General features: G+C 44.1%; 1 protein-coding gene across 1 annotated transcript in view; it reads left to right on the top strand.

Annotated features, from left to right (window-relative positions):
• The first annotated feature begins 14 nt into the window (after positions 1–14).
• Positions 15–12,721, top strand: part of LOC125307636 (phospholipid-transporting ATPase ABCA1-like) — a 42,161-nt gene continuing 29,454 nt past the window's right edge. The window contains exons 1-5 of the mRNA XM_048263690.1: positions 15–120; positions 1,964–2,052; positions 3,786–3,879; positions 9,667–9,808; positions 10,145–10,263. Coding sequence (XP_048119647.1) covers positions 1,987–2,052; positions 3,786–3,879; positions 9,667–9,808; positions 10,145–10,263 — 421 coding nt within the window. The 5' untranslated portion in view covers positions 15–120; positions 1,964–1,986. The remainder of the gene's footprint in view (positions 121–1,963; positions 2,053–3,785; positions 3,880–9,666; positions 9,809–10,144; positions 10,264–12,721) is intronic.

Here is a 12,721-nt window from a genome sequence, read left to right as displayed (position 1 = left end):
AAAGTTTAGAGGAACCACCGGGACGGGGTGCGCGAGAGCTAGAGTGAGCCGTCTGCTTTCTCTCCCTGAAGGAAATATACCGAAAGATCTAAAAGGAGACAGCGCGTGCCGAGGGGTAAGGTGCGTATGCCTTATTTTATTTTATTTCATTTTTTGGAACTCCGATGGTCCTCTCAAAACAGAAGTTTAACATTCTCTCAAATGGTTTCCAAAGTAAACTGTAATTTACATTGGGTCGGCTAAAGCATAGTCCACAAAAATCGATGTGTTTTCAAAGGGTTCTCTTTACTTGGAATGCCTGTTGAAGGAGTTACTCGTTAAACTCGTGAAGAGTTAGGCCTATATTGTACACAAATATATATCAAGATATGTTTGGAGCTGTCTGTTCGTTACTTGGTGGTTGTTAGAAGGGAATATTTTGGCGAAGGAATAGTCTTCCGTAAGCATCCCGGATCACTCGACTGCCGTGCTGTGAGTAGCCTACGCCTTTGTCACACTGTTATTTTTTGTTACAGTAATCTCTGAGAATTTGGGTTTGTTAAGAGTTACTCATGTAGGCAGGGTAGATGTTTTTTTGTGTGTTGTTTTGTCTGGAGATATAGAGGTCCTAAGTTAAGTTAAAATCGAGAATAGATGCCGTCAATAAAGGCAGAAAAGGAGGTGATTCGTCGAGGGATAAGCTTCAGTTCCAGAGAACGGGGCAGAGCTAACTGTGTGAACGGGCATGCTGTTGCGTGCAGCGGTACAGGCGCCGGGTATAGGTATCATCGCGCAGATGATAACGGGGATGTCATGCGTGAGTTCACAAGGTTTCGAATCAGTGCGTCATGCATTCCGGTCCATACCGTTAAAATCCGACACGCGAACACACACATCCCCACACACCTGAGAGCACACACACACTTATGTAATTAGGTATATAGAGTAGGCCTATGAGATAATGCGAGATAGCCCGATATCAGGTCTACCACCGCATCTTTTCCACACGTTGCGCAAGAGGAAACGCTTCAGATTGCTGAGGACCTCAATTCGCATATTCTTCTGAATTTGCGCGCGTGCGTGTGTGTGTGTCATCAAATGGCCCATGCGCTCCGTTGTGTTCCAGGCTGCCTGAGAGAACACTCTGAAACCCACGGCATACATCTTTTGCTGTTGCTCTGGTCAGTACAGGTTGAAGTTATGCTCAACCTCAACACTGTTACATCAGTAAGATCAAGTAGGACATTCCAAATGGGTGATTGATTTGTAGTGGGAATGTACTTCCAGACACACATTGATGAGGTGTTGATATAATCACCTGTAAGCAGTGTCCCAGTAATCACTCAGAACAATGGCGCCTGACTGGACAACCATCAGTCTCAATCACCAGCGACATGGATGAATACGCTCATTTACATTCTCAGCCCCTCGGCCTCTGATCAAACACACACACACACACACACACACTCATCCCTGTGCTTCCTGCCAGGCTAAGTGTCTCCTGTACAGACGTCCCCCCAGCCCCCTCCCTCAACTGTCCTTTGTTCTATGGAACTCTGGGAAACCTAACCCCCGCGCCCCCATCCACACCCCAGACACACACACACACAGGCAGCTCAGAGGGACAGTAAGGCTGAACTCTCTCCTGTAGAACAGTAAGGCTGAACTCTCTCTCCTGTAGAACAGCAAGGCTGAACTCTCTCCTGTAGAACTCTCCTGTAGAACTGTAAGGCTGAACTCTCTCTCCTGTAGAACTCTCCTGTAGAACAGTAAGGCTGAACTCTCTCTTGTAGAACTCTCCTGTATAGGCTGAACTCTCTCTTGTAGAACAGTAAGGCTGAACTCTCTCCGGGGTTGATAGACTCCTGCTCTTTGGTCCAGCTACCTTTGAGCTTCACGCTGGACACTGAGAAAGCATGTTTGCGCATGTGTGTGTGTTCAGTGCATTCTGCTAACGGTGCCGTGTGTGTGTGTGTGTGTGCAGAACGGCACAGGTAGCGGGGAGAGATGTCCATCTCCACACAGTTGGGCCTCCTGCTGTGGAAGAACTTCACCTACAGACGGAGACAGACGGTAAGACAGATCACATCACCCTCCCTCCTTTATCTCTCTCCTCTCTTCTCCTGTCTGTGTTCTCGCTCTCTCTCTCCTCTCCCTCTCCTGTCTGTTGTTTAATGGGTCTCTGTAAAGCCACAATGCCTCCCTCTTTCTCTCTCCCCTCTCCCCCCTCTCTCTCCTCTCTCCCCCTCTCTCTCTCCTCTCTCTCCTCTCTCTCCCTCTCTCTCTGTCTCTTTTCCCCCCTCTCTCTTTCTCCCCCTCTCTCTTTCTCTCCTCTTTCTTGTTAGCTCTTTCTGTGTGACTTAATGGGCTGTATTGGCATCACAATTACTCCTTTCCCTCCCTCTCTCTCTCTTTCTCTATCTCTCTCTCTCTCCCAGTGTTCTGTAACCTATTTTGAAGTGTCCATGGGTTTAATCTGTGTGTGTGTGGGATGAGCAGTGCTGGGTTTAATGTGTGTGTGTGTGTGTGTGTGTGTGTGTGTGTGTGTGTGTGATGATCAGTGTTGGGTTTAATCTGTGTGTGTCTGTGTGATGAGTAGTGTTGGGTTTAATCTGTCTGTGTGTGGGATGAGCAGTGTTGGGTTTAATCTGTGTGTGTGTGTGTGATGATCAGCGTTGGGTTTAATCTGTGTGTGTCTGTGTGATGAGTAATGTTGGGTTTAATCTGTGTGTGTGTGGGATGAGCAGTGTTGGGTTTAATCTGTGTGTGTGTGTGTGTGTGTGTGTGTGGGGGTTGAGCAGTGTTTTTTGAGTAGTGTAGTGTTTAATCAGAGTGCTGATGAGTTGTATATTAGGTGAATAGTGGGTGAGTTTGAATCCTTTCAAACACAGAGACTAACTGGTTCTTACTGTTGGGAAGTACTTAAGGGCCCTGAGCAGCTATATGACCTCACACAGTTTGGCCACTTCGGGTTCTGCTGTGGCCCATATTGGGTTCTGCTGTGGCCCATATTGGGTTCTGGAGTGCTCCCTGAGGCCAGGCCCTGGTGTGGCGTGATCGGACTGGCTGGCCAGTGAGTGAGGGGATTTGAGTCTTGTGCTGAGATTTAGTGCGGGTTCTTTCAGGGGGATAAAATACGCGCAGAGCGGAACACAAGTCACCGGGTTCATAGCAACAGGGCGCCGTAGCAACAGGGTGTCCGGTCTCAGAGGTCCCAGCAACAGCAGGGGCTCTCGGTATGGTGGCTGCTTAGGGACTAACAGAGCTAAAGCTTTGCCAAGTTCAGTGCGACCATGCTGAGTGGTTAGAGAGTGCTAGCAAGGAAAACAGCAGGGGGCACACACACACACACACACACACAGTCTAGCTCATCAACACGTGCACTGTCACTCTCTATCCATCCCTCTTTATCTGCAACACACAGCCTACATGCGCACACGCGCACACACATACACACACACACACACACACACACACACACACACACACACACACACACACACACACACACACACACACACACATGCTATGGAATTGCAAAAAGGGTTATGATATCAGGCAAGGATTTAAACGAGACTGCTTTTTATGGAACAGTGTTTGTGAGTGTGTGTGTGTGTGTGTGTGTGTGTTGTAAGAAGGTTAGGAGGATGCTTTCAGCCCCTGAAAGCTCTATTAGCAGGTTCTCTGCTCTCATGGGACAGAGCCTAATGTGTTCTACAGACAGCACTCTAAGAAAAATGCTGACATTTGAGTATGTCTCTGTGTGTGTGTGTGTGTGTGTGTGTGTGTGTGTGTTTCTCTCACAGCTTCAGCTTCTGGTCGAGATCGTCTGGCCTCTCTTAATCTTCTTCATTCTCATCGCTGTGAGGATCAACTACCCACCCTACGAGCAACATGAATGTGAGTATGCGTACACACACACACACACAGAAATGTGCACACATTCACCCATGACGAATCTCATATACTTAGAACAGAAACACACACACACAAACACGCATGCACACACACACACACACACACACACACACACACACACACATCCAGCATTCAGCACTAACTGTACCATCACATAATAGAGTTATTTCCTGATTACTTAACCATATTCACACACACACACACCAGCACGCGGACACACAGACACACGCACGCTCGCACACACACACACACACACATACACAAACAACCAAAACACTGTAACTGATCAGTTCGCCAACCACATAGCCGAGACAGAAAGCAAACAGTGTGTTACATTACATTACATTACATTTGGCTGACGCTTTTTAACCAAAGCGATTAACAACATGGTAAACAGTAAGTTTTAGAACAATTCTCACAATTTTAGGACAGTTTAAAAGAACATTAGAGTACAGTAAGAATAAGTGCGTCGGTGAGTGCTGTTTTTAACAGTTACTTGTCAGTTTAAAACGGCTGGTGAGTGCTAGGATCAGTAAGACTTGTTGTAAGTGTTGCTATGAGAGTAGATGTTCTCTAAAGAGCTGGGTCTTCAGGAGTTTTTTGAAAGTGGAAAAGGATGTCCCTGCCCTTGTAGGAACTGGAAGTGTGTTCCACCAACGAGGAACAACAGATGAGAAAAGTTTGGATTGGCTTGAGCGTACCCGGTGGTAGAGCTAGGCGTCGTTCGTCAGAGGGCGCAGCGGTCTGGAGGTAGTGTAAGTCTGTAAGAGGGCATTCAAGTAGGTGGGAGCAGAACCGGAGACTACTTTGTAGGCAAGCGTTAGAGCCTTGAATTTGATGCGGGCCGCCATAGGTAGCCAGTGTAGCTGGACGTAGCTGGGTGTGTGTGTGTGTGTATTAGGCAACAGTAAAGGAAAGGAATTGACACTAATATGGCAGATCACCAACTAAGTGTTTGTCCCCACTTTATGGCCCTTTATCATGGGCACATGGGCACATCGCACACGCTAGATATGTGTGTGTGTGTGTGTGTTTATCATGGGCACTTATCACATACACTAGTTATCTGTGGCAGTAATATCTGTGTGTGTGTGTGTGTGTAATCACAGCAGATTTTATCAGGAGCTCAGCGTGCTTTTTAGGACACACAGATGTCAACCTGGTTCACTCTATTAAATGCCAGAGGAACATGTTTGGAGAATGTGTTGGGCTGTTTGGTGACAAGAACCTTGGGAACGCGGTGGGATTTGTGTGAAGAGAACCTTGGGAACACGGTGGGTTCTTGTGTGAAGAGAACCTTGGGAACGCGGTCGGTTCTTGTGTGAAGAGAGCCTTGTGTCGTGACCCTGACACTTGTTCATCAGCACTCTGGCGGTTCCTGCGGTTGAGCTTCATTGCCTGCAAGCTTGACCTAAGAGTGAATCCCGCACTCTGGTGGAACAAACCAACTGATCACAGACACACACACACACGTACGTGCACACACACACACACACATACACACACACACACACACACACACACGTACGTGCACATACACACACACACACACACACACGTACGTGCACACACACACACACACACACACACACACACACACACACACACACACACACAAACACACACACAGCGTGTCTGTGTCTGAAGTGGAAGTGAGAGTTTCGCTTCTGCTTCCTGGGGTTTGAGTGACGAAGGGACAAGGTGTGTGAATGTGTGTTTGTGTGTGTATGTGTGTGCACGTACGTGTGTGTAGTTAAAGGTCTAAAGGCCCATCCACACCAAGAGCTATAACTATAAAGACTGAAACTGTACCTAGTGGCATACTGACCAATAATAAGGAAAGTCTCTGGAATATTCTTAATGTGCGTTCATGTTTCATTTTTAAAATTTGATGGATTCTGAACGACTTTCAGGTTTCTATCACTCTGAAACAAGGCCGTAGCCATGATTTCAACATTGGGGGGGACCAAATCTGTGGTGTGGTGTGAATTTCAATAACAGAATTTCAATACATTTCCTGCCATGCAAAAATATTATTAAAATCACAAACAACTCATTAGTTAAGTCAGTCAATTAGGATATACCAAACTTTTGACGGACATAGGCACGGATGGATTATGAACCCCTGGGCATACTCAGATAGCACATTCATTTTGAATCTGTGAAAACTGGCTTGGCATTTTGGCAGAGTTTTGGAGGGATGTACGGCCCATATATGGCCCAAATTAGGCAGGCCAGAATCAAAACAAAAGGAGGCCAAAACTGACCCAAAGTGAGGCCATAGTATGCCAAATGATTGCATCTACATTGAAACTCCACTTGAAAATCTTTAAATTTATTTAATTTTGCATTTTGCAATATGTCTACATTAGTTTTATACATTAATTGCTATGTCCTAGTGCACTAGGCTCATACTGTTAAATTAGCCTATATGTCAATAGATATTTTTACAACAAAAAAAAACCACTAAGATTAAATGCATTTCATTGTGATTTGTATTTATTAAGTCATATCAGCATACTTATTACTGTAAACGGGTCGACTGTTGGCTGTTTGGACCTATAGCCCAATCATATTTTGTATTTTTTTGATTTTATTATTCTGGCGGCTAATCACACAATTTTAAGGTAGCCTAGTTTGAAAGGGATGGGATTCAAGATAGGCTACTAAGACAGGTCCCTCTTCTGTCTGACTCACCTCAAGTTACCCTATGCATTATAGGCTGGTTTCTGACAGAAATGTTTTGTGTTAACATGTAGAAACACAGCCTTTATTTGGTGAATGGAGGTGGAAATTCCTTTCTTTGGTTATTGTCCGCGATTCACATTAACTGTAGGCTATCACCGCCATTGTAAACGTTTTTTTTCAACTTTTGTGCCGTTGCCACAATTGAGTGGTACGTTTTGCCTGCATGGATGCACGATTGAGTGCGCATTTAAATGTAAAATGCAAGATGCAACAACCATTTCTAAGAGGCTTATAAACCGGTTCATTTCTGACATTACTACTAGCCAGTGTTGGGCAAGTTACTTCAAAAGCGTAATGCATTATTTATTACTTGTTACTGTCATCTCAAAGTAATTTGTTACATTACAATATTACTGTCTTTGAATTGTAAGGCATTACACTACGTTTACATTACTTTCACCAAAATAACAGGAAATATGGATTTGGTGTTCTCAATAGATCTCCATGTGTTCAATGCAGCTCATTACACGGCAGGAGGTGATGTGGTATGGCATAATGACTGAGCTAGGCTAAAGGCTAACAAAAGAACAATATAATGGTTGCAGTTATGGCTCATGGGATAATGTAGGCCCCAAAGGCCAAAGGTCACTCACAACTTAATATAGTAAAATATAGCCATAGAGAAATTGTATGTTGACTTTCTCATCATTGTTGGTTGCCTTTCCTTCCACTTACAGTGGTGTAGACTTAATGCAAATAGTTTGAGAATAATGGCTACGATCTTTGTCTGTAAAAGCAACATTTTAGTTATTCTCACTGCTTGAAATGAGAAGTATAGCCTAACCATGTTAGATCTGTTGCATGAATGGCAGAGATAACTCAAATTCCCTTTCTAAAGTCATCTAAACAAGGGAATCAAATTCCAGGACCAGCATACTGTGACTTTTTTTAATTATTGGATAATCTTCTCTGGTGCCAATTGAGCATTTCTCAATTTTGGATTAAAAAGCAAAGTAACTTCAGTTACTGAGAATTGTACCGAGTAAAATATTACTGAAATTGTATTGGTAATGCCTTACATTACTGAATTACAGCAAAAAGCAATGCATTACTGTAATTACATTACTTTCTTAATGCATTACTCCCAACACTGCACTAGCATATGAATGCATTATTTATGTTGTAAGACATGTGAAAGAAATGAATGACACAGACACGCACAAATTCAAATAAAAGGACACTATGTTTCACTTTTGCTATCATTGCGAGAAAATAGGCTACAATATGGAAAATGCTTCAAAGTTCCCCTTGAGTCTGATCAGCTTCAAAAATGAATGGGGTGTCCTTAGATAGTGCTACGCCTTTCCAACAAGTTTTGTGAGAATTGTACCGGTATCTTTTGCGATATTGTTGACAGGCCGCACCGCAGTAGGGTACGTGCAGGAAGCTTTTGATAGCGCCGCCTCAAGCGATAAGCGAAAAACCTCCAGGAAAAACCACTCACAGTGTAGGCTACTCTCTCTGAAACCATCAATAGATCACTAATTTTTGCGTTATTTACGTTTGATTGCATTTCAGATGGTTTTTTGTTGGTTTCCTGTATAGCCTATAGCGTTTTTTTCTTTATTTATTTTTCTATGTCCGAATATTGGGGGGGACATTTTGGTTTGATTTTGGTTTGAATAAAGTCTATGGTGACTACGGCCCTGCTCTGAAATGATGCAGAGTGGAGGTTACCATTCTAAAACGTATATGATTTTTACTGCTTTAGTTAAAGTCCTTTGAATGGATGAGCCTTAAGAGGTGACTCAAGAAGTGTGTGTGTGTTGTAGTTGAATGTTTAAGAGGCAACTTGGGAAGTGTGTCTGTGTGTGTGTGTGTTTGGTGGCATGTTTCAACAGGTCCCTGCAGCATTCTCAGCCACCAATTACAGATCAGCTCTCTGATTTAGTTATCCGTTAGAGGTTTTTGTTTGGTTTTGCCTCCTACTCATTCATTTCTTTTTAATCTTCGACACGAGCATGACACACAAAAACACACACACACATACAGACACAAGACACAAGCACCCAGTCTTTTGCTCCCCCACCTCCACACTGTCTCAGGCCAGTAGATAAGAAGTTAAATGTAAGTTTTTTTTCCAGCAGTCGATTCTGCCAGAGTCTTTTGTATGATGAAATCCATTATGGCTTTACTAGCATTCTGCTAGTGTGCTAATGCTAACCTAGCGCTAGCCTCATGTGCTGCTGCTGCTGGTTCTTATAAGTGGTGAAGGGCCCATAGCCGCTGCTAGCGTGCTAGTGCTAACCTAGCATGCGCTATCCCCAGGTGCTGCTGCTGCTGGTTCTTATAAGTGGTGAAGGGCCCATAGCTACTGCTAGCGTGCTAGTGCTAACCTAATGTGCGCTCTAGCCCCAGGTGCTGCTGCTGCTGGTTATCTTATCAGTGGTGAAGGGCCCATAGCCGCTGGCCAGTTGGCAGTCTTAAGGTTGCCTGATAGCAGACCTACTTATTGAACTCCTCACACACACACACTCACTTTCACATACTAGACTAGTTCCACCCCACAGTCAGGATTAGACCAAAGGTTGCGTATAGTGCTTAGGCAATCACTGTGTTGGCCCCCCGATAAGATCACACACGTGCACACACACACACACACACACACATACACAGATGCCCTGATGCTAGTGGGAAGATAACACAATCTACAGGAACACACTGATTAGTGGCCTGCATGTTCTGGTGTACTCGTCTCATCATCACACACACACACACACATACACACACAGACACACACATGCACATGTAAAAAACATGCATACAATAACTGACACACTCATAACATAAACATACATATCCAAACATACACATGTACACTCACACAGACTTAAATAATCATAAACAAACAAGGTCCGCTCAAACACAACCACACATCGACACACACCAAAATCAAGTCCATTGGCTCCACGTTCCTTCAGGCTTTGCTTCATGCTCCTGAGTGATGAAAGATTGTTTATTGATTAGTAATCAGTCTGATTAATTATTGATTGATTGATGGATTCTGCTGTCTTTGCTTAGGTCACTTCCCAAACAAGGCAATGCCCTCAGCGGGCACGTTGCCATGGATACAGGGCATTGTCTGCAATGCCAACAACCCCTGCTTCAGACACCCAACACCAGGAGAATCACCAGGGGTCGTTGGAAATTTCAACGATTCCATGTAAGCAAGACATTCTTCTCTCTCTCTTCTCTTCTCTGCCTCTCTACCTGTCTGTCTGCCAGTCTATCTGCCTGTCTGCCAGTGTGTCTACCTATCTGTCTGTGTGTGTGTGTGTGTGTGTGTGTGTGTGTGTGTGTGTGTGTGTGTGTGTGTGTGTGTGTGTGTGTGCGGATGTGACACTATGGTGTGACATACTGTAGCACTTTTAGATTCCTCGGTGTTAACATTTGCTAATCCCAAGGCCTGACCCATTGCCAGTCTGTTGTCAGTTTCATCATGTTGTGTTTCTGTTTCTGTGTGTGTGTGTGTGTGTGTGTGTGTGTATGTGTGTTGCAGAATCTCTCGGTTGTTCACCGACGCTAAGAAGATCCTGCTGTATAGCCAGAATGACCGCAGCCTGGACGGCTTTAAAGATCTCTTCCACGCACTCAAGACCCTGCAAAACAACTCTGAAGGTAGGCTGTGTTATAACTGGGCATCAACTAGTAGCTAGTAGCATCAGTGCTAGTAGATGGTGGATGGGCTTTGGATAGAAGCATCTGCTAAATGAATAAACGACTAAATTAATACATGTAATCAGTGGTATTGTTGTAGATGGTAGACGGGCATCAGTGGTATTGATGGTAGATGGTAGATGGGCATCAGTGGTATTGATGGTAGATGGGCATCAGTGGTATTGATGGTAGACGGGCATCAGTGGTATTGATGGTAGATGGGCATCAGTGGTATTGATGGTAGATGGTAGATGGGCATCAGTGGTATTGATGATAGATGGGCATCAGTGCTATTGCAGGTAAATGTTACAGTCATGGGTAGTGAATGAGCCTGTTTGAAAGAGAGTTGAAAGAGAATTTACTTTTCCCCTTGGGAAAGTAAATTGGCATGTTACAAAGACACATAGGGCTATATCTTGCACTTTAACGCAATTGACTTTGCGCAAATCGCTTTGTGGGCGGATCTTGGGCGCTGTCTCTATTTTACCGGCGGAATATTGACTGTTGCGCCCGACGCAAATCTAAAATGGGGTGGTCTGTAGCAGCTACATTATTCATGGGTGTGGTTTGGGCGTAATGTGCAATAAACCAATCAGAGCGTCATCTCACATTCCCTTTAACAACAGGCACGCTTGTTCCATAGCGGATTGCTATTATGATGGCGGATTTGCAGGCGCAACCAGGAACAGTTCACAGTGCTATAGTCAGTTGTGAACAGTTTGCTATCGATTTTTCCTCTTGACAAAATGTAATACAGAAATGTCACTTTCCGATGTTTTGGGATCACTCTCACTGAATCACGAGCTTATGAATGCATGGTGATATTTTTGTAATGAAATCTAACATTACCTCACTATAGACAATGCTGATCTGTCAGATAACCTCTCCTCTCCCGTGCTGCTGCTGGGGCATTTGGGTTAAATGGAATCGGCATGCAGTTTGTCTCATTAAGTCCTCTAATATTTCCTAATTTATGTCATCAACACATCCGTGATTAGGTGGAAATGTGTTCGCAACACAGAAGCCCAAGCAAGCTCCTGCAGGTGTAAGCTACGGCTGTACCTTACCAACAGGCAACTAGAAACACTTTCCAAGTTGACCTAACTTTCCAACTCTGCACAGTATCCCATTAACTGCATGACAGTGGGCTATTTACAATATTTATTTTATGTAGAGTTTGTAAACATGTTATCATCAACTTAATGCACGCATAACTTTTGTTTGAGCAGGAGAGAGAATAACAATAAATGGACGCAGCAACTACAGAAATTGTAGCGAAGGCTACTTGCTGCTTTCTTTTACTGTCTATGGTTGCTGGTTAACAGCACATAATAAGCTTATTTAAGCGAATTCACATACTCAAGACTTCAAGGCCATCATGGATATAAAACGTTTTTTGAAAACAACGAAAGGATGAAGGGAACATAGCAAAGTTTTGGAGTTATTTCAGATGGGCTACAAGGTAGGCAAATTTGTGGTGCTTGTCAAAACCTTAGCGCAGCTGGAGTAATGCTTATAGGCTGATGTTAAAGCGCACACGATGTTTAAAGCCATACACAACGGTAAATTGGAACAAAACTAAAGGTAACTTTAGCCTTTATAGGGCTGTATAAAGTTGTCCAAATTAATAGGTCGTAATTAGGCGTTGTTGTTGTAAAGATATTGCATGTAGATGTACTATATAGGCTACTAAATTTTTAGTTGAACAATGCACAAACAAACGGACAAATATTATCAAGGCTTTGAATGTTTCCATCTGTGCACAGGGTGTCTGTAGATCGGTGGGCATAGCATTCATTTCTGCAGGCCTGTGGCCATGCATGCGCCCTTAAAATAGCATCTGAATTCACGCCACTGACTTTAGACCAGGAGGTTCCTGGTCTGTGGCGGAATTGTTTTCTGAAACTGCAAAATATCAACAGGGACCGTTTGCGCCGGAACACGCCCCCTCTTTTCGCTGAAACGCCCACCATACACACACACACACACACACAAACAGATACTCAGACAGCACATTCACTTAAAGTTCAAATCTAATAAAGCTGGGTGATTTTGTGTGTGGTGGTGTGTATGTGTGTGTATGGTGTGGTGTTTAGTGTGTGTGTGTGTGAGTGGAGTGATTTTGTGTGGGATGTAATTTTCCATTCAACTGGGGCTGGGGCTCGGGGGGTGTGTGTGTGTGGGGGTTGGCATGTTACGGCGTGCCTGCCCCAGTAAAGACTGGGCCAAGCTGTTCTACAATACAGTATTCAAGATTTTCACTGGGTGCAGTCTCTCTCACGCATGTGCACACACTAACACACACACACACCAAAAACTCGGTCAATAGACTGCTTACAGCTGCTCACAGCAGCTTACACAGTCAAAAGCAGGAGTGTGTGTGTGTGTGTGTGTGTGTGTGTGTGTTTGTTTGCCTGGC

This window comes from Alosa alosa, chromosome 14 (genome assembly GCF_017589495.1).
Source record: "Alosa alosa isolate M-15738 ecotype Scorff River chromosome 14, AALO_Geno_1.1, whole genome shotgun sequence".
Lineage (NCBI taxonomy): Eukaryota > Metazoa > Chordata > Actinopteri > Clupeiformes > Clupeidae > Alosa > Alosa alosa.
Note: the sequence above shows the minus strand (reverse complement) of the source record. Positions and strands in the feature narration are given on the sequence as shown.